A 25,896-nucleotide genomic window follows, 5' to 3' on the forward strand; every position below is an offset into this window, starting at 1 on the left:
CTCTCTCTCTCTCTCGCCCTCTCTCTATCTGTCTCTCCCCCCCTCTCTCTCTCTCTCTCTCCCCTCCCCCCCTCTCGGTCTCTCTCTCTCCTTCCAGTATAAAGGCCAAGCGAATATGCACATTTTTGAGGACTGGTGTGGTGGCTCTGTCGCTCAGCTCCGGAAGAACCTTCACTACCCTCTCTATCCCCACGTGAGTCCTTCCCCTCCTCCAGGGGCGTTGGGTACAGTCCTTAACCCATCCAGATACAATAATACACGGACACATGCCTAGGTGCGCTCGCTCACTCACACATGCTCTCTCTCTCTCTCTCTTTCACATATATATATATGTACTGTTTTTTTTCTCTCTTACTGACGCATGCACTCTTAACACTGATACACGCTGTTCCCCATCGCACGCATTCATTAGTGTCTACAGCGTAAGCCGGTCGAAAGCCCTTGCGTCTGTTTGGGTTTTAGATTACAGCCTGTGTCTGGAGCCCCTTCCCCACTGACCGTGGCTTTAGACCTGTGCCACTGGCTCTTGTGGCCTGCAGCCCCTTCCTCATTGACCGTGGCTTTAGACCTGTGCCACTGGTTCTTGTGCCTGCAGCCCCTTCCCCATTGACCGTGGCTTTAGACCTGTGCCACTGGCTCTTGTGGCCTGCAGCCCCTTCCTCATTGACCGTGGCTTTAGACCTGTGCCGCTGGTTCTTGTGCCTGCAGCCCCTTCCCCATTGACCGTGGCTTTAGACCTGTGCCACTGGCTCTTGTGGCCTGCAGCCCCTTCCCCACTGACCGTGGCTTTAGACCTGTGCCACTGGTTCTTGTGGCCTGCAGCCCCTTCCCCATTGACCGTGGCTTTAGACCTGTGCCACTGGCTCTTGTGGCCTGCAGCCCCTTCCGATCTGAGACATCAAAGCAGGGTCAGACGCTCATTCGTCACGACCCCCGGCTTCACGTCCTCTGTCTCTGGCTTCTCGTTTTTCCGTCCGCTCGCCGTCTGTCAAGGGCCGGGAAATATGCAGACACCTGCACACACAAACATTCATGCACACACATGCACGTACTTGCACACACACACACGCACACACACACATGCACACAGACACAATCACATAAAAAATGAACTGCCATTTGCAGCAAGACCCAGTAGAGAAAATAACAGCCTCAAATGCATCACAGACAATGAAACCAGGTGTGACCCTCACTCAAAAATAGCTTCTGAAGGCTGACCCAATGGCCAAAACATGTTTGCATCTAAAAAGGTGAAAATTTGTTTTACTTGTGAACATTGCTCACTTGTTTGCATGGTGGAGCAGTTGCTTGCGTGATTTGCATGCATACTTCAGTGAATCACTCATCACTATGTTGTAATGAGCGCTTGCAGCTGTTGTCCAGTAAGCAGCACAAACAGGTATTTGTAGATCTACAGCAGAGCTTCGCAAATTAATTTCCAGTTAATTTTATTAAGCATGGTTACATTTTTAAAAGAAGTACCTCCTGGTAAAAAGGCTGTTTGCTTTTCACTAATGTGAATGACTCAAACATAACTGAGGTTTATCTCGAGAAGTAGTGGAGCCCATAATGCGTGAGCCTCACCTTTGGAGCGTTAGCCTGCTCACCAGGCGTCGACGCTCTTCAGAGGCTGAAACTGTGCAGCGCGGTCACTAGACGAGCGGCAACTCGGCTAATCCGATTCCCCCCGTTTCTGTTCCAGTCGCGGACGACCGTGAAGAAGCTCGCCGTGACTCCCCGCTGGACCAACTACGGCCTGCGGATCTTCGGCTACCTGCACCCCCACACGGACGGTTCGTGTTTCGCCGCAGGGCGGGGCCCTCGGCTGGCGGAGGGGAGATTTTTTGGCAAAACTTATCCCCCCCCCCCCCCGCTCGCCCGGTGTACGGTTTCAGCCATTAGCGTTCCGCTCGGGCCGGTGTGGATAACGCGGGCGCGTCTCCTTTCGCCGCGGGAGCCATGTCACCGAGTTCACACTTCGCTACACAGCTCGTTAATTACGGCAAAGCTGAAAACTTCCCAAACGCGTGCATCGTACGCTGCATGGCCAAAAAAAAGTGTGTGGACGCCTGACATCCAGCATCTCATTATTCAAAACGATGGGCGTTAATGTGAAGTGGGTCCATGCGTTTGCTGCTATAACAGCCTCCGCTCTTCTGGGAAGGCTTTATGCTGGAAGCACGAGTCGCTGTGTTGTTGAAAGGCGGAGTAGCCGGCAAGCTAGCATGCTTCCGTGAGACCCCACACGGCCTCTGAATAGTGTTCCTCACCCCGCACGCCGAGTCACGATGCCCCGGTCTGTACGCTCCAAGGTGGGGGGGGGGGGTGCTCACAGCTGCCACCGTCCCAGTAACCCGACCCCCACGAAACAGGACTCTCCTTTGTCAGCCAGCTGTTCGTCTGATAGAAATACATGCGAATACTGGGGAGGGGTGGCCTTCCCACGTACCCATTAAACATTTATCCTGTAAACCTTTGATTTTTATTTATTTATTTTTTTTTTTTTTTTGAAGCCTTCTAGTGTGATGTGGTATTTAAAGGTTATGGTTGTTCCTGACTGGCTATTTCATTTCTTTGTTTTTGTTGTTTGTTTGTTTTCTTAAATGCATTTGCAAGTAATTTATTTGCTTTTCAGTCATTCGTGTCCTAGCCTGTTTGTATACTGTAATGCTACGCTGCATTTTGTACAAACAAACCCGATTTACCTATGCTAAGCATCTTGTGGCTACACTACTGGCATACGGCCAGCAGCTGAGCGCGCACGCATGATGTAGAAGAATTTGTTTTCTCCGACACCTGTAGCGCTTCTTTATAGCATTTGTGACTGAACACGTTTTCTAATGTGTTCATCAACGTCATTTTTTAAAGATCAATCTCCATCTGCCATGCGTTTCCCTTATCGCATTTAAATAAAGCAAACGTGGCCTCTCTATCTTCCCATGAAAGATGCGAGTTTGCTGGACATATTGATTTGGGTTTTAGCGTACGCTGCAGGATTCATGTCTAAAAAATTCTGTCAATGCATGACCTTTTCTCATAACAGGTTCCTTTTGCAGTGCGTGTTGCAGTCATGGGTAGAATGACAACCCCAGTAAACCCGATAAGTTAAATTTAAAAGGAGGAGACCATATATTTAACATTTTAAAAACAGGATTATTATTCGATCGTGTTGTAATTGGTGTTCACACTGGTGATTAAAACGGGAAGCCGATCAGAATCCAGTTGTCCTTTTCCATCGATATTCATGACAAGAGCCGAACATAATGTAACAGACAGTTAACTGCGTTTAATTTTCCTCCTGGCAGTCCGTCTTCATTTACCATGGCCTTTTCAACTGCGCGTGTGGTCTAGAGGTTATTCAATTATACATAATGAATCAAAATCCCTATTAACTACGTCATTTAATTATAGATGATCTTTTCCGTGGTTATTTCATTACTTTACAGAATACACAAATTCTATTAAATAAAAAATAAAAAATTTAATCCAAGATGCATAGCGTATGCTATTTGTGCATTTTATGAAATGCCATTTCTAATCTGTCTACATAAACAATTACTTGAATCAAAATGATGCCAAATTTCAATCAAACTTTCACCCGTGAGTTTCACATATTTTAAACTAAGCTACTGTTTCCAAAGCAATGCCGTTCAAGTTTTTCTAAATGTGTTCCAGGGACTTTTTTCTGCGTTTCTTCATCTTCCTTCGTGTGATCTGATCAAAAAGAAAAGAAAATGAATGCAGTGTTTACAACGTTTTACCGAACACTTTCACAAAATCCCCTTTCCCCTGCGGTGCTTTTTTTAAAAGAATAATAACACGCTTATGTTTGTAAGCTGCCCGGGCTCAGGTTGCGGTGCGAGCTCGGAGCGAGTGTCACCCCATCTGGAATTAAAGGCCACCGCGGCCTGAGCCGGCGGCCGTCCAGCCTCGTGTGTAAAGTAACACCAGCCCCTTTTTTCTGTCCTTGCGGTCCAGGCAAGTACCTGTTCGCCGTGGCTTCGGATGACAACTCTGAATTCTGGCTGAGCTCGGACGAAAGCCCCTTGAACGTCCGTCTGCTGGCGCTGGTGGGAAAGGTGTGTCCCTTCAATCGTCTCCTTTGTAGTGGCAGTTGCGCATGCACATTTTTATGTTTATTGGCTCGTTCTCTTACGAGGCTTGGCTTTTAATTACGTTATTCGGTTGTCGTCTCTAATTCGGGCTTTCATCTTTATTATCTGCAGCGTTGCGGATTAAAGCTTCTGCTGAATAAATGCGCGCTTCTGGAGAGTAGATGTGAAGTGCACGGCTGTAGACTTTGGAATGCAGTAGAACCGGGTTGTCCTGTCATCCTAAAGAGCTTCACTCGCAGTCATTTTGCTCCAAAAACATGTCCCTGCTCTGTTATCACAAATAATTTCCCCTATAAAACAAAACCTGTCATTGGCTACAACAAGCCATAATGGAAGAAATGCGCAAATAGCAGTTGGCACAGTACGGACAAGCCAAGCAACGGTTTACGATTTGAACGGCTCCCTCACGCGTGCCTGTCGGCATAGCAGGAATAACTGGATGCTGACACAAGTGTATTTCGTCGAGCGTGTCTCATGCCTCCCTGATGATTGACAGAATGATGTCAACGTTGATAAGCCTGCACATAGCTTCATTCTTAGAGACGAATACTGAAGTGCCGACTAAACCGTGATTATGGTGGCATCTCTTGCATGTCTTTAAGTACATATGAAGACAGGCAGAGTAAGTTAATTTCACCAGTCTTTGATAACTTATCTTTTAAAGGCTCGTGGATGGTACATCGCAAATGGTAATTTAAAAAAAAGTCAGGTTTCGATAATGATTTTGTTTTTGATTCGTTGTAATTATCATTAAGATAATGATATTGGTGCTGACGATAAGAACATTGAACGCATCAATGAACATTAAATATTTGTCAGTCCGTGAAGCCCGCTGAACCTCTTTGGTTCAGAGTTTGATGGTGATGATAATGATTATGATGATGATGGCCTTGTCCGTTTCAGTCTGTTCCTGTCCCCATCCTTCACTTACGCGGCGGCCATGAATGTTTGTCCAGAATAATTCCCCAGCTGTCGTATAGATTTAATTTCATTTTTTTTTAACGTGGCTGGTTTCCGTTCATTTGTCTTGCAGACGGGCACGGAATGGACAGCTCCGGGGGAGTTTGGGAAGTACGCCAGTCAGACGTCGCACCCGGTCGAGTGAGTCACTAATTTAAAAGGGCAGAACAGCGTCTGAAGCCAGGCAGTTTTTTTTTTTTTTTTTTTTTTTTTGTGCCGGGGCGGTTGAAGGAGACCGGGCCGCAGACCGGCCAGGCTATATACAGACGAGCGAAGCCCACGTTCCCACGTGTCTGAAGTGAGCCGACGCCTCGCGCGAACAGGCTGGAAGTGAGGAGGGTGTTCTTAGAGCAGAGGTGGGCAATGAGGGGCCGTTTCTGTTCATGGTTTTCTTGCCATTTTCTGGCTTCACTTACTTAAGTAGGCCTAACATTTATGCCATTTGGCCCTTTATTTAGATTTTTTAAAATTAAGTGCATGAATGACAGCCAAGGACTGTTTTTGTGTTTCTGTTTGAAATGTTTTACTGTGATCCAATCTACGAGTGAACCCGAGTTGGTGTATACAGCCAGTTAGCTAATTTAGCCAGGGTAATTGGTGGAAACAAAAGCCTACACACATTGCTGCTCCCCCCCCCCCCCCCCCCCCCCCCCCCCCCCCGCCCAGGACCGGAATAGCCCATCCCTGTCTTATAGAAGGTGTGTTTATGCCGGCGCCTCAACCCTCTGGCAACCCTGGCAATGCAGGTCGAACACGGTTGCCGGGTAAAATTAAAGCCCGCCCTGACGACTGGCGCGACAGAGACAAGCGTGGGCCTCGGTTGTCTTCTTGTGCAAGATTTCCGAGAAGAAGGGGGAAAAAAAAAAAAGTGGCGTCCGTCGGTCCGAGATAAGGACCGGTAGCTCTCGTGTGATCTTATCAGAGCCTGCTGTCGTATCTTCCCTAAAATCAGTCCGGGGCTGGAGGGTAGGCCAGTGCACCTCCGCACGTGCAGGAGCAGGGAGATCTCCGCTCCATTAGGGTTCAAACGAGGCTCTGGTGTTTTTGATCACGGTAGCGTAGCGGTTCAGGAAGTGTTGCCTCGGCGTGACTATGTAGAGGGGGGCCGGGGGGGGGGGGGTTCATCCTTAATAATAACGAGGGCCGTGTAGACGATTGTGAATCAAACAGAGGGTCAGACTTGTAGTACGGACTGCGATTGTGGGCTGGGTTGGGTAGTCGTGGCCTGGGAGAACAGCGATCGCGGCTGCGGTTTCAATAGTGTCTCGCATCCGTGTGTGAATCAATAGACCTTTCCCACAGGAGCGCTGCCGGTACGGAAGTTCGCGAATAGTAGCGTGCTAACACAAGTTCTGCCAATGACGCAAAGCTTCCAGTTTCTCCAGCGTGCCGTTACGCTCGACTAGTAAATTAAAAGTCATATTTGAGAGGACAGGAGGGACAGGACAGGGGCGCTATTGCTCAGGCCAGATTTAATTAGTATCTGGATTTATATGCGAGGCAGATCATAATTCTTGAAGGGTCGTATCTCGCCCGTGGTACTTGGGTTTGACATGTGACGTAGGTTAAGCCCGCCTTCTTTGCGGTAGAGGGTAGCATTACAAGTAAATGAGCAGCTGAACCGCAACCAAACCGTAGGTGGAGCGCAAGGCTCTTATTTTGAAGTACAACACCCAAGAGTACTATGAGTAGGGCTATGAGGCAGAATGTAGAAGTTACTGCAGCGGGTCTGTGGAAGTTGACTCACAACTTGGCTTTTGTCTCCCCCACAGGCTGAAGTCGTCGGAGCGCTATTACTTTGAAATCATCCACAAGCAGAACGAGCAGGGCACGGACCACGTGGAAGTAGCAGTAAGCCATTTCCCCCTCTGTCTACACCCCACACCGTGGGTCTCTGTACAGGAGAAGCAGAGTTTTCCCCTTGTTCTGCACCCCACAGAGCAGGTCTCTCTGAACCGGAGAAGCAGGCGGAGTTTTCCCTTGTTCTACACCCCACACGTGGGTCTCTCTGAACAGGAGAAGCAGGCAGAGTTTTCCCTTGTTCTCCACCCCACACCGTGGGTCTCTCTGAACAGGAGAAGCAGAGTTTTCCCTTGTTCTCCACCCCACACGTGGGTCTCTCTGAACAGGAGAAGCAGGCGGAGTTTTCCCTTGTTCTCCACCCCACACCGTGGGTCTCTCTGAACAGGAGAAGCAGAGTTTCCCCTTGTTCTCCACCCCACACCGTGGGTCTCTCTGAACAGGAGAATCAGGATCTTGCTGATAGTTTGCTTTCGTGTTGCAAGGACCTCGTGGGATTGGCTCCCTGTAGACCCAAATATTTGTGTGGGCTTGTGGGAAGGGTCTCCTTGTGACTCTCTGCCCAGTTCCTGTTGCTAGCCCCCCCCACCGTCACCTCCCAACCGCGCCCCCCCGTCCCCCCTCCACTAGCAAACAATATGAAGTCAATGTCAGTGTTTCACTGCAGCAGGGGACCCCCAAAATCCCCCCCTGCCGCCCCCCACCCAAACCCCCCCCCCCCCCCCCCCCCTCTTTTTAACTAGTCCGGTCTCAGGGCCGGAAGTGGAAGAGTAACCACAACCTCGGCCCACACAGAAGTGGTTTTACTGCCCCGGCACCAGCGCCGTCATTTTTACATGACGCATGACAGATTTTTTACGAGCCGCGGCAGAATTAAAAACCCCGTAAAACGGCCGCACGGACCCATTTGGGTTAACGGAGCGTTTTTCTTCGCGCGGGGTTTAAAACCGTTATTTTACGAGCGCGCGCGGGGGGGGGGGGGGGGTGGGGGGGAGAGCTGTAGATTTCAAGGGTGCTTAAGACGCTTTTAGCATTTTAAAAGCAGCGCGGCGCTCCGTCCGCCACGACGCATTTGACTGCCTGTAATTTGTAGCCGCTAAATGTGCGTATCGTGGCACTTTATAGCCTAGCATCCGCTCTGGAAGTGTATTGTTTTATATGGCGACGTGTCGAGGTTAATGCAGGCGGTTAAACGTGCAGTCCGTCATGTTTAAATGCGCTCGGTCCCCGGCCCAGTTGTACAGATACACTGTGCCTTTGGATTATGGGACCAGGTCCCTCTGCGGTCGTGTGCGCATTGACATTCGGTTGTTTCTACATTCACATTCACACGTGCATGCTGTGTTATGGGGGTGATGTGCGGACATGGAAATGGCCTACAGTGCTGGAGCTGTGTCTGTGTCTGTGTCCCTTCCATGACCTGATGTTTGCTGCTCATTCCTTAGGTGAGGAATGTTCTTGGTGAGATTCCTCACCTGTACCTGGAAACGCTGCTCGGATTGTGATTGGCGTCGTGATTGTCGGCCGCTGCGTTGCTTTGAAACGGAGCTTTTTTTCTGGGCGCTGTGTCAGTGTCTAAAGGGGGGGTGAGTGGGCGCGGGGGGGGGTGTTATTGGGTAGCGATTCTTCAGGCCCGAGGTGTTGAGCGCTCATTCAGAAAGTGGGCATATTTTTAGAACCGCTTCCCGTATTAACAGAAACGCTGCACACGTGACCACGTGGCATATCTATCGACCATCGGTTTTACCGTATGCTGCGCTGAGTGAAAGCCTTACTGGTAACAATGGCAGACAAATAGTAGAGTCTTCTACAGTAATGTTTGTGATGTTTTTAACAGCTCACATTTATTTCAAATTTTCGAGTGCTGATAAATGTGTCCTCTTGTGCGGGAATTCTGTTCCTTTATGTACAAACACATTCACTCACGGCTGTACATGCATGAATATAGCGACACACTAATTCACACCCTTGTAAAAATTAGAACAGAAAAAGATTATTTACCAAAAGGAACAAAGTTATGTTATACCATGCAGAATAGCATGTTTGCAGTTCAGGTAACAAATCCACACGTGCGTGTGTGCAGAAACACGTGCACATTTAGCAACGTCTTTGCTTGTTTCTAACCTGATCTGTGTTGGGTCATAGAGGTGGGAGGGAGAAGCATAGTGTGGAGAACACTGATAAATTCTCTGTGTTGTTTTTATAAAAGGCAGCAGGAAGCAGATTAACATGGGTGAACGCTCCCACTGTATCCTTAATACTAGCATTCAGAACTCCTGCTGAACCAGCCCGACCGGTTTAACTCTTTAAGGTGCAAAATCACAAATATGCGATTAGAATGTTCTGAACTGAGCATTCTAATGCTGATGTAACGATCAACACTGGTGGCTGTGAAAGCAGCCGTGTTCTAGAACACTGACTTTGGGGGGGGAAAACAAAAAAAACATTGCAGAGAACCTGCTCTTCATGGTGTTGTGGCTGGGATGTTTCTCTGACTGCCTTTACTCCCCGCAGTGGCAAACGTACCCGGACGGCCTGCGTTTTGACCTCATCGGCTCCCAGCACATTTCCCTGTACACAAGTGAGTCTGCGCTGCGGCGACCTTTTCGCTCCTGATCTCAGCGGCAATGCTGAGAGACCAGTCTGGCTTTTGTCTGCCGGATTCCTCACCCGACTGGTTTCTCATTATTTAAACGAGCCGTTGGCTGAGGCTGCGTTCCACAGCGATTGTAAATCTGATACAATAACGGTTAATCAAACGGTCGACTCCAAACCATTACTGACAAATAATATTTAAAAAATAAATAATACTGTCATCAGTTAATTGTTCCTATTTGTTGTAACTATTTTGCAAAGGCAATACGGCACTCGAGCCCGTGCTGTATGGTGAGTACAGTCACAGCTCTGGGGGTTGCCAGCTTCGCACCATGCTTAACAGCTCCCCTGTAGCCGTGACTGCACTCACCATACAGCCTGGCCTCCCGCGCCGTGTTGCTTAATGACAAAGCAATGCCATTTCTGCCGGGTTGTTCTGCGCGAGCGTGACGTAACGCGACGCCTCCTGTCGTCCAATCAGACGAGTCGGGCCTGCTGATGACCGAGGTGGCGCACGTCCCGCAGTCGGCGGCCAGCCGCGCGCGGACGGCGGGGGAGGGGGCGGGGGAGAGCGCGGGGGCTTCCGGCCACGGCGCGGACATGCTGAGGGAGGACCGCCGCGACAGCCTGCACCAGCGTGAGCGACCGCGCCGTACCGCCATACCGCCATCGCACCGTCCCGCCATCGCACACGCTCAGAGAGAGCCTAACCCTAACCCTAACAGCTGAGCCCCGGGGCCTGTGTGAGGGGGCCAATCTGAGGAGAGCTTGTACTTTAAACAGGGCTGCTCTTTTCCAGGCCTGCTAGGGCTCTGTGTGTGCAGGGCTACTCAACCCTGGTGTTGGTGGTCCACAGTATCTGCAGGGCTACTCAACCCTGGTCATGCAGGGCCAACAGTGTTTTTAATGCGACTCAGTTGCGGTTTTAAAGGGCTATGCTATCGCTAGGATTTTGGATCAGTCAGGATCCACACGATTCAACGAACAGTTTAATTTATTGAAAAACGTCTTAAAATCAGTGATTGTTTATAGTTCAATGGGAATGGGTAGAGATCTGCAGGACTGTGGGCCTCAAGGACCAGAAATTAGTTGTTTCCATGACATTAATTCATTTTATTTGTGTAGCACGTTTTACATAAAACTGTCACAAAGATCCTTTACATATTAACAGAAAAAGAGCAGTAGTTAGCTGGCAGGCCTGGTGGTCCTGATGCTCTGTGAGGACTCAGGATTTCTCTATTCGCTGAGTGCTCACATCCGCTGTGTGTTCCTCTGCGCAGTTCCGCTCATCGACGAGGCGTACCTGGACAAGCTCCTGCCGGACTGCATCTACAGGCCCAGCTACATCATTAAGGGCTTCCCCCTGCTGAGGTACCAGGGCCTGCAGTTCGTGAGTACCCCCACCTCTGCCTGTCCCACACACTGCTGACCGGCCCCCCACTGCATCTCAGCGTACCGTTCCAGGCTGTGATTGGCTTAAAGTGTGTCACAAGGTGCAGTCGGACCAATTAGAGGACAGGGCTCACTGCATGACAACAGGCTGCATTATGTTAGCTGCTGGTACCGTTGTTGACCATTAAAGATGAACATTAGTCAAAATGTGAATGCACTGATGGTCAGCTCGGTTACCAAGGGGACAAAGATCTTGGCAGTGTTGAGCCTTGCTTTGGTTCCCTTGTCTCTCTGCTCTCCTATACATGTACAAATATTCAGTGAAGTCAGCCAAGCCACAGCTATTTTCTCTTCCTTTCATAAGATCATTGGTCCTGTAGGACATTGTTGTAACGTATGTTTGTGCCTGTGATGTGATGCTGGTCGTTGAGGGATAACCTTTTTCCCATGGGCAGGTCTACATGTCCTACATCTATCCCAATGACTACACGAGGCTGACTCACATGGAGACCGAAAACAAGTGCTTCTACCATTCCAATCCTCAGTACATAAAGAGGTAATCACTTTGTCTCACAGCTCTTTAGATCCATCACCGTGGCAACAGAAGATTTAGCATCTCAAAAACAAATTACCTCACATAATGTAGCACACATGCACATGAACAGTGGCAGCCAGTTTAGCATTGCCTTCGCTAAAGTTACACATCAGGTTACTCCCATACACAAACCATACCCTCTGTGCATCTGTAAAAACTTGTCTGCCTATGTAATTTCAGATATCTACATTATGCTAAATCAAAACTTGCCCATTGCTAGTGTGGTTCACATAATGGTACAAAATCCAAAGCAGTACTAATTTTATCTAGGTTCGCTCAAGAATCTTCATCAGAGTTTTGAAATGTTTTTTTAGGATTTTTTTTCTCTCTAATGGCACTCTAATCTGATTGCATGTGCCCATTTCAGGCACAGTGTGTTTATTTAAAAGGCATTGCAACAACACGATTTAGGGCACATTCAATAGGCAGCATATTGTTGCGTTGAACAGGAAGTTCACTTTCAGTGGTTTTCTGTTTTCTGTTGCAGCACTTGGGAAATGTTTTATGGTGATAGGAATGTTGGTTTGAATAGGCTGGCGCTTGAGTAAATTGGGAAAAAGCATGTGATTGGCCACACACAATTAAGCGATATCTCACGAGAGGGAGTGCTTTTTTTATCGTGTATCAGCATGGGTGTGGCCTCATGCCAACGGTAATCGAGGCTGTCTGATTGGTTGCTTACGGGGCACACCGATAACACAGCTTCCCAAAAAAGATCTGTTAGAAATATTTCTGTGGGGTTTCTTTTTCTGATGAATTCAGTACTCATTCCACCTGTAATGCTGTTCAGCAGAATTTTTCTGGAGTAATTTCAAGCAGAGACAGTAGCTCTGCCACAGACTGCCTATGAAAGGCTATTTTCCTATTTGAAATACCGCCTGCCCTTCTCTGATTCATTAATCCAGCTGTCCACAATCAGTAATTGGATCAGCGATGTCCTTCCCTGAATATATGGGGTTGTTTTTGGATGAGATGGCATTTATCTAGCAGCTGACGGGAACAGCTAGATCTAGGCCTGCTCGGGGAGGTTGCGTGAGTGTATTCGGTGCAGTACTATGCCACACCACAAGGTGGCACAGTATTACCACAGAAGCTCGAGTCAGATAGTCATTGACTTTGACAGCACAAGTCAGCCACTGTTTGTATCATGGCTACTTATATAAAAAATATGTATGTTATGAACCCTTTATTTCATTGATGGAATAAAATACAACATACATACTTAAAACCTAACAGATAAATGAGAACAGTACTATTATTTTGCTACAATAATGTTGTGAGTGTTTTTGTTTAAGTTAATGTTAAGTTAACTTACAATGTGTCATGCTATCTATCATTAAATTTTGCAGTACTGTTTTGGCAGGAATGGGTTTTATAGATACATGAAATTGGATGTCCCTGAAGGGTTCGAAGATGGACGTGTTCCGTGGGACAATCGAGGTAGACTGCACACGTCTTTCTCCTTCATCTTTACCATAGATATCATAACCTTGCGAGAATGCGAAAGCTCATATTTCTCATGACGAAGGCACTAATTGTAAATTCATGTTTACCATAGAAGGTCAAGAATGCAGTTTCAAATGAAATCCTTTTGAACTAGTGTATACACATGTAGTGTAATTATTTACATGTTGATTACTGGTGACACCAGATTTACTCATGAGTGAATAGCCACAACATTGTACAACATTTTAAATACTACTGACAAAGCTTTTCACTTTGTCAGTTGTATTTTTTTAATCGAAGCTACCTTTCAGATGTTCAGTTTTGGTAGGACTGGTTGTAATGACTCTTCTTCTGCTTCTCTGTTTTTCTTTCCGCTTCCAGCTTTCGACGAGTTGGAGGACAGCATCCGCTACGAGGACGTCCCGAAGGAGGACTCTGAAGGGGAGGGCGTTGAGGACGGGGCCGAGGAGAAGTCCAACGACCTGCCCGACTACGGCGACGACTACGACGACTACACCTTCAAGCGGAGAAGGAAGCTGTTCTCTGCGCTGCCGGCCGACGGGCCCGAGCTGGCGAAGAAGAGGAAGAGGCGGGACAAAGCCAGCGTCCAGGAGGAAGTGCCGGCCCAGCTGCCGGAGGCGGATCAAAGGGAAGACCCGGAGGTCAAAGTTCAGAGGAGGAAAAAATCCAGAAGGAAAAGTGAAATTGATCCAAATGAGGTGCCGGTCCCTATACCGCACGGCCTCCTGCCTGTGGGAAATAATGCATCGCAGCTTGAACGGGCCAGACAGGGTAAGAGTGCCGTCGCAGTCCCAGCACGTGGAATGAATGCTGCTCAGGTTGAGCACCACCTAGTGGCTGGAGGACCGAATGACAACATTGGACAGGCTTTGGAAAAACCGCGCAGCGGTAAAAACCGGACCCTCCACCGCGACCCGGAACGAAGGGCCCCGGTACCCGCTGCGCGGCTACCGGTGCCCTCCCAAGCGCCCCAGGTCCCGCCCGAGAACCACCCCAGGCCGCGAGCGAGGGCGTTCGGGGCCGTGCCGCAGAGCGAGATCCGGGACGGCGCCGTCGGGAGGGACAGGATGCCTGTAGGCCGGTGGGGGGAAGTCAGAGGCAAGGAGGCGGAGCAGAGGGCGGAGCCAGAGCAGGAGAACGCCATCCTTCACGTTCTGGAACCGCCCCTTCCCAAGCGAGCTCGCGGGGACAGGAGAGGGGGGGAGGAGGTGGGGGAGGGGGGGGAGGGGGGGGAGCCCGGAGCCTCGGACCTGCGCGAGGACGCGGGCGGACTCTGGAAGCTGGAGGAGGACGCGGAGGAGTACGACGAGGACGGGCGGAAGTACGAGGCGACCGAGCCGGCGGTGGCCTTCGACCCGGAGGTGAACTGGGGGCAGACGTTCGAGGTGAACCCGCTGGACTTCCACTCGCTGCGCTCGGACTGGATCGACCTGAGCTGCAACGTGTCCGGCAACCTGCTGCTGAAGCCCGAGGACGCGCTGGACCTGGCGCAGCGCTTCATGAGCAAGCTGGAGCAGAGACATCCGGGGTAATGTGTGTGTGTGTGTTTGTAATGCGTGCGCGTATGGAACACTAATTGTGTTCATAACTAGCACTATAAACAGGCAGTATTTATGCAATTATTGAATAACTAAAAGTCGAGTAATGGGCAGTATTTATGCAGGTTTTGAATGACTAGCAGCAGAGTAACAGGCAGTTGAATGACTAGCAGCAGAGTAACAGGCAGTTGAATGACTAGCAGCAGAGTAACAGGCAGTTGAATGACTAGCAGCAGAGTAACAGGCAGTTGAATGACTAGCAGCAGAGTAACAGGCAGTTGAATGACTAGCAGCAGAGTAACAGGCAGTTGAGGCTAGTTAGCGAACATAGTTGTGTGTAATTTAGGTAGCCTAATCTTTTTAAAACTTGTCTCAACTGTTGCTAGTCAGCAAGCTTAGTTGGGCGTTAGCTGAGAATATCTGTAGTTGACTTGCTGTTGTTAGTTAGTTAAAGGCGTTAGTGAAACTGTGTGTGGGGATTGGTGTTTAACTGCCCCGTATTGTTGAGCTAATTTCGAGGAGCTTCACCTGGTGCTATTTAAGTGGTGTTCATCTGTGGTTCAACAGTGTGCATCTGATTGTGTCGTCGCTTCTGCCGTCCCCCGCGATTCAGATAAGCGTATCATAACTTAATTTGTTTCTGCTGTTGCTAGTTAGCGAACATAGTTGTGTGTAATTTAGGTAGCCTAATCTTTTTAAAACTTGTCTCAACTGTTGCTAGTCAGCAAGCTTAGTTGGGCGTTAGCTGAGAATATCTGTAGTTGACTTGCTGTTGTTAGTTAGTTAAAGGCGTTAGTGAAACTGTGTGTGGGGATTGGTGTTTAACTGCCCCGTATTGTTGAGCTAATTTCGAGGAGCTTCACCTGGTGCTATTTAAGTGGTGTTCATCTGTGGTTCAACAGTGTGCATCTGATTGTGTCGTCGCTTCTGCCGTCCCCCGCGATTCAGATAAGCGTATCATAACTTAATTTGTTTCTGCTGTTGCTAGTTAGCGAACATAGTTGTGTGTAATTTAGGTAGCCTAATCTTTTTAAAACTTGTCTCAACTGTTGCTAGTCAGCAAGCTTAGTTGGGCGTTAGCTGAGAATATCTGTAGTTGACTTGCTGTTGTTAGTTAGTTAAAGGCGTTAGTGAAACTGTGTGTGGGGATTGGTGTTTAACTGCCCCGTATTGTTGAGCTAATTTCGAGGAGCTTCACCTGGTGCTTATCTGCTCTAATGAAGCTAATGCAAACACGTAATTGTCACCCAGTATTTATAGCTCCAGCAGAGGCTGCCATAGGCAGCCTCGTCATCAGTTTATCATGTTTTTAAACCCCATTCCCTTGTGCGTGCTGCCTCGCCCCAAATGGTCTGTTCACCGCAGGCGTAATTTAACCAACTTGATCTACCCACCCTTATCCACACCTCAGGAATTCACTGTCACAGGTGGATTATGGAACTGCCAGTCAGCCGTCCAGAAAGCTGACTTCATTACTGCCTTTGCCAAGACGAAGTCTCTTGACTTCCTGGCTCTCACGGAAACCTGGATCACTCCCGATAACACCGCCACCCCAGCTGCACTGTCTGCGGGATACTCCTTCTCGCACACCCCCAGGGCCTCTGGCCGAGGCGGGGGTACCGGTCTACTCATTTCCTTGTCCTGGAAGTTCTGTGTCCTCCCCAGTCCTAACCCTACTTTCTCCTCCTTTGAATTTCACGCGATTACTGTTACTCATCCCTCTACATTTCACGTTATTGTTCTGTACCGCCCTCCAGGTCCACTCGGCTCATTTCTGGACGAGCTGGACACTCTCCTGAGCTCTCTCCCTGAGGATGGCACTCCTGCTATTCTACTGGGAGACTTCAACCTCCCACCAGAAACCTCCCAACTGTCCAGGGTTGCCTCACTCCTGCAGTCTTTCGCCCTATCCCTGTCCTCCTCCCCCCCCCACACACAAGGCTGGTAACCAACTAGACCTTGTATTCACCAGAGGCTGCTCCATTCCCCAACTTGCAGTGACTCCCCTCCATGTCTCAGACCACTTCTTTCTTTCTTTCTCCCTCTCCTATTTACTCCCCCTCAATTCATCCAATAGCTCACCCACAGTAACTTTCAGGAGAAATCTCCCTACTCTGTCACAATCCTCCCTCGTCTCCACTGCTCTGTCCACACTTCCCCCTCCTGCGTCTTTCTCTAACCTGCCAGTTGACCTTGCCACCTCCACCCTCAACTCCTGCCTCTCTCAGTCCCTCGACTCACTTTGTCCTCTTGTCTCCAAACCAGCACGCTCCTCACCCCCCTGTCCATGGCTGACCGAGTCACTACGCTCCAGCAGAACATCACTGCGGGCTGCAGAGAGAAAGTGGAGAAAATCCCGATCCTCTGATGACCTGACTGCATACCATACCCTGCTGGCGACTTTTACATCTGCCCTCACGTCTGCAAAAGCCTCTTTTTTCCAATCCAAGATCAGCGCATGTGTCTCTAATCCACGTAAACTATTCTCCACCTTCTCTTCCCTCCTCATTCCTCCTCCACCCCCACCTCCCTCTTCCCTCTCCGCAGATGACTTTCTGGCCGCCTTTGAAGGAAAGGTGGCTACAATCCGGAACTCCTTCACCCATCCAGTGAGCCCCCCAACCCCCCAGGACAACCCCACAGCCACACTGACCTCCTTTGAGATGCTGGAGGATTCCGATGTATTACAACTGATCACCTCTCATCGCGCAACCACCTGTCCACTTGACCCCATCCCATCTAAAGTTCTCCAATCTATCTCCAGCGAGCTCCTTCCCTATCTGTCTTCCATTATTAATTCCTCTCTCTCCTCTGGTCATGTTCCCTCTGTTTTTAAGACGGCTCGTGTTACCCCACTACTCAAAAAACCCACCTTAGACCCCTCCGATGTAGCAAATTATCGACCCGTATCCCTTCTACCCTTTCTGTCCAAAACCCTCGAACGAGCAGTTCTTAAACAATTAACCTCTTTTCTCCATCAGAACAACCTGCTAGACCCTCTCCAGTCTGGCTTTCGATCTGGGCACTCAACAGAGACTGCACTCCTAGCTGTGACGGAGGCACTTGCCACTGCAAGAGCCTCACGCCTTTCCTCTGTCCTGATCCTTCTTGACCTGTCTGCAGCTTTTGACACGGTCAACCATAAAATACTCCTCTCCACCTTGGCTGGGATGGGAATTGCCGGGACTGCCCTGTCTTGGTTCGCTTCCTATCTTGCAGATAGGACCTACCAGGTCACCTGGAAGGGGTCTGCCTCTGCTTCTCATCCACTTGTTACGGGAGTACCGCAGGGATCTGTACTGGGTCCTCTGCTGTTCTCCTTATACACCAGATCTCTTGGTTCAGTCATTAATTCACATGGTTTTTCCTATCATTGTTATGCAGATGACACACAACTCTTCTTTTCTTTCCCCCCCTCGGCCACACTGGTCAATGATAAGATCTCTTCCTGCCTGGCTGACATCTCCACCTGGATGGCCAGCCACCATCTGAAGCTCAACCTCAACAAAACTGAGCTGCTCTTCTTCCTGCACAAGACCTCCTTGCTTCGTGAACTCTCAATCACGGTTGATGGCACCACAGTGACTGCCTCTCACTCTGCCAAGAGCTTGGGGGTGGTCCTGGATGACCAACTGGACCTCAAGGAGCACATCAAGGCAACATCAAGGTCCTGCAGATTCCTCCTATACAACATCAGGAGGATTCGACCATACCTGACGACGCACTCCACCCAGCTGCTCGTCCAGGCTACGGTGACCTCTCGCCTTGATTACTGCAACTCTCTCCTTGCAAACCTGCCAGCTTGTGCCATACAGCCACTACAGATGATCCAGAATGCCGCTGCCCGGCTCATCTACAACCTCCCCAAATTCTCCCACGTCACTCCTCTGCTGCGATCACTTCACTGGCTACCGGTCGCTGCCAGGATCCGATTCAAAGCCCTGACCCTTGCCTACACTGCCGCCAACAGGACAGCCCCCATCTACTTGCAGGACATGACTCAATTCTATGTGCCTGCTCGACCACTCCGCTCTGTAGCAGCAGGGCGTCTTGTAACCCCTCCCACCCGCCCAAAGGGATCACAGAGCTTCTCCACCCTAGCTCCCCAGTGGTGGAACGAACTCCCCGTCCCTCTCCGAACCTCCCCCTCACTATCCATCTTCCGCCGTGGCCTGAAGACTCATCTCTTCAGACTATACCTAGAATAACCACCACCATGCTGTGTATATATATATTAAAAAAAAAAAAAAAAAAAAAAAAAAAAAATACCCTTTTTTCCTTGTTACATGTTGCCCCATCCCTGCACTTCTTGGTAAATTGTATTTGTCCTAATACTCTAGCTTAATCTTCTGCCTAGTTTGGCTTTGCAGATGTTAGACCAGGATAGTGTTCATTGTTCTCAGCTAGAAATAGCTGTACAAAATAAGTAATTGTACCTTACTGAACCCGTGTTCAGCAGTTGTCTACGATCATGAAAATGCACTTCTTGTACGTCGCTTTGGATAAAAGCGTCTGCCAAATGAATGTAATGTAATGTAATGAATGACTAGCAGCAGAGTAACAGGCAGTTGAGTGACTAGCAGCAGAGTAACAGGCAGTTGAATGACTGGCAGCAGAGTAACAGGCAGTTGAATGACTGGCAGCAGAGTAACAGGCAGTTGAATGACTGGCAGCAGAGTAACAGGCAGTTGAATGACTAGCAGCAGAGTAACAGGCAGTTGAATGACTAGCAGCAGAGTAACAGGCAGTTGAATGACTGGCAGCAGAGTAACAGGCAGTTGAATGACTGGCAGCAGAGTAACAGGCAGTTGAATGACTGGCAGCAGAGTAACAGGCAGTTGAATGACTAGCAGCAGAGTAACAGGCAGTTGAATGACTAGCAGCAGAGTAACAGGCAGTTGAGTGACTAGCAGCAGAGTAACAGGCAGTTTTGTGCGTTTCCTCCCCAGGCGCTTCTCCCTCCTGCAGGTGGTGAACGTGGAGAAGCGGGTGGACCCGTCCTACGGCGGCCGCTACCTGCTGGAGCTGGAGCTGCAGGAGCAGGGCGGGGGCCGCGTGCGCCTGTCCCGCTACGTCTACCTGCTCCAGCGCCGCGGCAGGCCCCGGGCCCTGGGCCACGGGCGGGCCCCCCCGGAGCTGGTGCTCTGCAGCCCCCGCGGCTTCACCTGGAACCCCTCCGCCACCGTGCACTTCATCGTCCCAGGTCAGGCGCAGCGGCGTCGCCCCCGCTTACCCACAATGCACTGTTCCCTAGCGCGCGGGGTGGGGTTGTCTGGGCGTGTTTTAGGTGGGCTGAGGCTTTAGGCCTAAATTAGCCTGTCCGTCCAGACAAACACTACGTTACACTTCTTTTTGCCTACTTCAAGCACAGAGCTAACGTAACACTAAGAGCTAAATTAGCTTGTCCATCCAAGCGAATTGCCTCAGATAACAGCCACTACTATTATGGATCACACAAGTGGACTGATTTATGGGCACAAACACTACTGGCAATTTGAAAGCAGTGGAGTTCTAGAACACTGAAAAAACCTACTCTTCAAAAAGGGTTAAAAGTTTCAGTGCTTTGGAAAGTGCGCTTAGCTCATTACCGCTGCTCGTCCTCCGTAGTGAAGAACCAGGCCCGGTGGGTCCGGCAGTTCATCCTGGACATGGAGCAGCTCTACAGGGACACCGGGGACGGGAACTTCAACATCATCATCACGGACTACAGCAGCACGGACATGGACGTGGAGCAGGAGCTCAAGAGCTCATCTTTGCCCAGGTAGGCCGGTGGTAAAATCCCTGGTTTAGCGGTTTGCTGGTGTACAGCGCACCCTGGTGGCCGGGAGGGCTGCGGCTCATCTAGCTGTCAGCCCTGCGGTCAAAGTGCAGCCGTGGATGGGTGAAGTGGAGGAATTTTTATAGGGCTCAAAGGATTGAGATGACAAACATTAATGATTTTCTCTTCTCTCAGAAATGATTTTCTCTTCATATACGCACAAACCCACACATACTGTACAAACACACACATAATGTACAAACACACATACTGTGCACGCACACACACACAGACACACACACTATACAAACACACACACAAACACACACAATCTAGTGTTCAAACCATGCCACATTGCTGCAATGCCTAATTTGTCCAGACTGTACTGGATGTTAATGGTGTCCCCACCTGTCCCCACCTGTCCCCACCTGTCCCCACCTGTCCCCACCTGTCCCCAGGTACCAGTATGTGAAACTGAGCGGGAACTTCGAGAGGTCAGCTGGTCTTCAGGCCGGAATTGACCTCATTACCGTGAGTATGAAGGAAATGAGTCGGAGATGTAATGCAGGCAGTTCCCCTAAGCAACCGGTACAGACCGAGACACTGTTCATCGCAATGAACGCAGGCATTGTCATTTCTCGTTTGCATATCCTGATCTCGTTAGCAGTAATGGTAGCTTGGTGGTCTGTCTCTCGTTGCAGTTTTGTTAATTCAACAGTGTCTGGCTGCACAGATGGTTTTGAAAAAAATACTTCTGATAAAATTCTTGTGCAAAATTCTTTTGGAAAATATTGGTTTACTGTTATTCTTGGTAAATTTTAGCATAAAGAAGTTGCTGACAGTGATGTGATCAGTGGTTGTTCTTCAGCGCACCTGCAAACAGCCTCTTCGGAGTGCAAATGTTTCTCTATTTTGTATTTAATACTTAAAACGGCAAAGACCCTGATGTTGGCACTTGAGGAGATCATGACTGTCGTTGGGGCCGCTGTTGTCCTGTATGAATAATGGCGTTACGGTAGCTCTTCATACGAAGCGCTGCTCTCAGAGAGCTCGCACCTGCCAGCCCTCTCAAGGCCCGCCTCCCCGTGTGTGTGTGTGTGCGCGTGCGTGCGTTTCCAGGACGACCACAGCATCGTGTTCCTGTGCGACCTGCACATCCACTTCCCCCAGTTCATCGTGGACAGCATCCGCAAGCACTGCGTGGAGGGCAGGATGGCCTACGCCCCCATCGTGCTGCGGCTGGACTGCGGGGCCACGCCCCTGGAGCCCAACGGTGCGTGGCGTCGCGCGGCGTTTCGTCTCAGACGGACGCACCCAGCAGCCAATCGGTTCCTCTCTCCTACAGGCTGCCGTTAATCTAGAGATCGCTGACCACTGCCCTGGGGCAGTGATGTTCTCTGCAGAAAATAACTGAGGCACTATTGCATTACGTTACATTTAATTTGGCAGACACTTTAATACAAAGCAACGTACAATAAATGCATAATGAATGTCATGTATTTCCTAGTGTAGTCAGATACTTCAGCCTTGCTACATTGATAAAATTTTGTGTTGATACACCATGCTAACTGACTTGCTAAGAAAATTAGCAACAGCAGCCGATGACAAAATAAATCTTTTCCCTGTCAGCTGTTTAGATAGGTGCTAATGCAGCTAGCCAGCTAGCTAATGATGCTGTTGTGTTTTTCCGCCATGTAATATCAAGGAAACAAGTTCCTAATAATACTGCATTGCTCATGTTGAAAGGGTAATTGATGTATTACCCTGTAAGTTGGCTATCGTTAGCTTGCTGCATTCACTTTGTAAATTAGACTAGGTACCTGAACACTTTTCCCTGTTGTTGTAATTTCACATTTCAACATCACACTCCTATCTTCCGTCCTCTATGGGTAATTCTTCATTCACTACAGGGTTTATGACTCCTCTCTGTTGTTTCCCTCAGGATTTTGGGAGGTCAACGGCTTTGGGCTGCTGGGGATCTACAAGTCGGACCTGGACGCTGCCGGGGGGATGAACACCAAAGAGTTCCGGGACCGCTGGGGAGGGGAGGACTGGGAGCTGCTGGACAGGTACGGGGGGGGGGGGGGGGGGGGCGGGGGGCAATACTTCCATTTCCATGTCCTCAGCAGCTCTTTGTGTTTGTGGTCAGTGGGAGGAGGAGCTATAGGCGGAGCCTGTATTGTAAGCCTCTGGGCTCTAGCTGTACTGTTCAGGCACAGATTTAATGTCCAGGGATGCAGTCATTTAAATGAGCCTGACTGCTGCTTTGTTTAGTGACTGACCTGTATCCTATAGCCAATGGTAAGCATCTCACCACATCCCTTTCACTACCACTTGGTGTCTTAGCAACATTTCCTCAATGTCTGTGGTGTAGATCACTGGTTCTTAAAGTTTTTAATATCGGGACCCAAATTTTAAATTTACTACCTTTCAGAGACCCATCAAATAAACATACCGGGTGCTCCATTCTGATGTTTTAGAGCCTTCCTCCATCCATACCACCTGTACTGAAGTTCCTTTATCAGAACCCCTGCTCTTACAGTGAAATAGGCTGGGATAGGCTAACCCTCACTATGGGTCTCCCCCCACCCTCTCCCCTCCACCCCCTCTCTGTCACCCAGGATCCTCCAGGCCGGGCTGGAAGTGGAGCGAATCTACCTCAGAAACTTCATGCACCACTACCACTCCAAGAGGGGCATGTGGAACCGTCAGCCCCGCAAGGGCGCGTAACCACGGAAACGGGCGGAGCTGCGCCGCAGCGTTTGTTTCCGAGGTGCCTCTGTGGGCCACGCCCCCCCCCCCCCCGGCGCCGTTCAACCAATCACTGCCTGCGTTGCTGGGGGAAGGGTCAGTGGAAGGGGCGGGGCAGAGGGGGCTTGTGGACTCTGAAGAGAGTGAGGTTCCCTGTCACTCAAGCCCTCCAGAGGCTGCGATCTTGGGTAGGAACGGTTTCTCCCACAGCCGTGTGCTGGAATAGGATCTTTTACAGAAGGGTGGAAAACAAAAAGAAGATACTACTGATTTTTTTTAAATGATATTTTTAATTTTGTTTTTGTTGAAGACAATGTTTTTTAAATGGACAATGATGAAATAGGGTTGTTAATTGTGTATTTTGTCATTGATTAAAAGTAATGTTTAATAACAGTAACGATAATATCAATGTAGTACATTATGGGTACGCTTATGTAGTTACCTTTATGAAAGGAGGCAAGTGGATTTTAGCAGGCAGTAATTACTGATTACAGTATGTATGAAGGGAGCGTGTTTGAGAGGGACTGAAGTGTGTGTGTGTGTTTTTTTTTTTTTTTTTACTTCTTGCATTGGCCTGAATTAATTCAGGTGTGATTGTCAGTCTCCCTGTCTCATGACTGATAACCAACTCCCCCATTGGGTTTGTCTTTGCGCAAAGTTAGCATGGAACAGGAAGTTGAAGTCCTGTGTCCATCTGCTTAAGACTGGCTCCTCCCTCAGAGCTGTGTGCAGAATCCGCGTTATCAGACCCTGACTGCAGCCGTGACGGCAAAGAGTCGCATTCAAAATGGCGTCTCAGCCCGCCAACCAAATAACCCTACCATATCTCTCATCCAGAATCCAATTATCCAATTAATCCAGTTCATTGTTGTAGTTGTTGCCTTTGCAGTTTTCTTGTGCAATTTCAAATATTAATGCTTTGCATTAGCTGCATCTTAAGTATGCACATACTCACGACGTTCGTATGTGAAGCATACAAATGTCATAGCTGCAACATACCTCGTATAAATTGTTCGTATCAATTTATGAATTTACACATGAGGATGGCAGGTATTGTCTGTATAAGCACTACCGTGTACACCTCTGATTTGTTATACTTTTTTCATGAGGTTAAACAAACTGGATTTGTTTTTTTTAAATTGAAAGGTACAAGTGAGAGTACAAGTAAGAACATGTTTTCTGAAAGCCATTATCTTTGCTAAGACAAATCAGGGCTTGGATTTGTCAGCTTGTACCATAAGCAAACGTATGCCTACGAAACAGACATTTTGCATTATGCATACACCACTTTAAACAGACTTCTACTTGTCAGAGTTTGAGTCTGATAATAATAATAAGTTGCAGCAAGATTATTTCCAGTTGCTAACTCACATTTTTGAGTGGTTTTTTTAAACCTTTGAAACAATTTAACATTTTTAAAGCGGTTTCGATTTATTTTACAGAATTTATTCTATTAAGTTATACTGATTTTACAAATAAATGCTTTGTTTACCAATACTGTAGTCATCAAACATGGTCAACGAGGCATGGGTAAGAAAGACGTACTGTCAATGGCATTTCAAAGGAATACATTATCTCAGTGTGCACTACCTAGATTACTGCTCTTTTATGCTGGAAAAAAATACTTGCATCTCTGAACAGGGGACCTGTAATTAATGTGTCTGTTATCGTACTCTTATGTAATGCTTAGGAATATTGAATATTGTATGTACGCATTATGAAGTGGCAGATAGCGACAGTTAATGTTGTTACTGTACCCCTTTATTTAAATGCGAAAGTTCACTGAGAGCTTATATTTAAATTACAGTAACGATTTCCAAAAGGAGATGGGGAGGAACAGCAAGGGATTGTCTAGTCAAGCAACTTATGATGTCAGTTGGCTAGATGAGAGACAGTTTGGGAATTTGACCTGGAACCTCTTTTTTTAATACTACTACTCTTGTGATAAATGCAATGACTGAAGTGAATCATGACCTCAGTTTAATATCACATTTGAAACCCCAGCATTGTGATAAAAAAATATATAAATACAGATATGTAAAATATATAAATGTGCAACACACACACACACACAAGTTTACTGTGTCAGGTACATGTCTCCTTTTTGGCACGTGAATTTTTTTTTGCCATTTGGATCACTGTTTTATAACCACTCCCTGGAAGATGTTAAAGATTTTAACATGTTGTTCCTTGCACATGACTTACATGCTCTCTGTGTTCAGTGTTTTACTGAATCAGTCTCTCTAGGTTTGTGCTAGAAAGGGCGTAGTGTCTTTTGACCTGTACTGTTCTTACTGCTTTGTTCATGTTTGTGCTCACAGGGCATTTAAATTAAGTGCCCTGTTGTTTTGTTGTCTTATTTAATATACCTATTCATGTTAATCACAGTGGATGACAAACTCCAGGGATTATTACATTGTCTCTCTTAGGGATATTTATTTCACCAGCTCTTATGCCGTTTTTCTTTGTATTTTTGTTATTTTGTGTTATTTGTTTTCAGTAGAATATACTGTTTGGGGAAACAAAAATCAGTTTTAAAATTATGAATCATTTATGTTTACCCTTTCTGAAAGTGATGGTCAGTGTGTATATTCTTTCATTTTTGGTTTTGAGAAATGTTTAGTTATGTTGTTATGTTCTGTTTGAAATGGTCAGTTTTGATTAATATTGTTGAATATCTACAGTTCCACATTCACAATCTGTAAACCTGGCGGTGTGTTTCATTGCTTGAGAACTTTTCAGAATTGCCAAAGAACTGATGTGTATATTTGTTGGAAAACAAAGTCATACGGATGACCATAGTGAAAAAGGCCAGAGCAGTGGTCTTTAAAACTTAAAGTAAAACTTTTTTAAAAATTTATTTAAGGCTCTGCTGGCTAAAACCTGTTTAACTCAGGTCTTTCTTTAAATTTTAATACATAGCCA

At 48.1% G+C, this 25,896-nt stretch overlaps 1 protein-coding gene across 1 annotated transcript in view; it reads left to right on the top strand.

Moving 5' to 3' along the window:
- Positions 1–24,415, top strand: part of LOC118231854 (beta-1,4-N-acetylgalactosaminyltransferase 3-like) — a 50,972-nt gene extending 26,557 nt beyond the window's left edge. Inside the window, exons 4-21 of the mRNA XM_035426173.1 lie at positions 98–193; positions 1,703–1,793; positions 3,979–4,079; positions 5,149–5,216; positions 6,848–6,926; positions 9,390–9,456; positions 9,952–10,107; positions 10,751–10,860; positions 11,318–11,418; positions 12,821–12,897; positions 13,285–14,118; positions 14,155–14,452; positions 19,412–19,665; positions 20,070–20,223; positions 20,679–20,751; positions 21,340–21,493; positions 22,163–22,289; positions 22,842–24,415. Coding sequence (XP_035282064.1) covers positions 98–193; positions 1,703–1,793; positions 3,979–4,079; positions 5,149–5,216; positions 6,848–6,926; positions 9,390–9,456; positions 9,952–10,107; positions 10,751–10,860; positions 11,318–11,418; positions 12,821–12,897; positions 13,285–14,118; positions 14,155–14,452; positions 19,412–19,665; positions 20,070–20,223; positions 20,679–20,751; positions 21,340–21,493; positions 22,163–22,289; positions 22,842–22,950 — 2,949 coding nt within the window. The 3' untranslated portion in view covers positions 22,951–24,415. The remainder of the gene's footprint in view (positions 1–97; positions 194–1,702; positions 1,794–3,978; positions 4,080–5,148; positions 5,217–6,847; positions 6,927–9,389; positions 9,457–9,951; positions 10,108–10,750; positions 10,861–11,317; positions 11,419–12,820; positions 12,898–13,284; positions 14,119–14,154; positions 14,453–19,411; positions 19,666–20,069; positions 20,224–20,678; positions 20,752–21,339; positions 21,494–22,162; positions 22,290–22,841) is intronic.
- The last annotated feature ends 1,481 nt before the right edge of the window (positions 24,416–25,896 follow it).

Source organism: Anguilla anguilla, chromosome 7 (assembly GCF_013347855.1).
Source record: "Anguilla anguilla isolate fAngAng1 chromosome 7, fAngAng1.pri, whole genome shotgun sequence".
Taxonomy (NCBI): domain Eukaryota; kingdom Metazoa; phylum Chordata; class Actinopteri; order Anguilliformes; family Anguillidae; genus Anguilla; species Anguilla anguilla.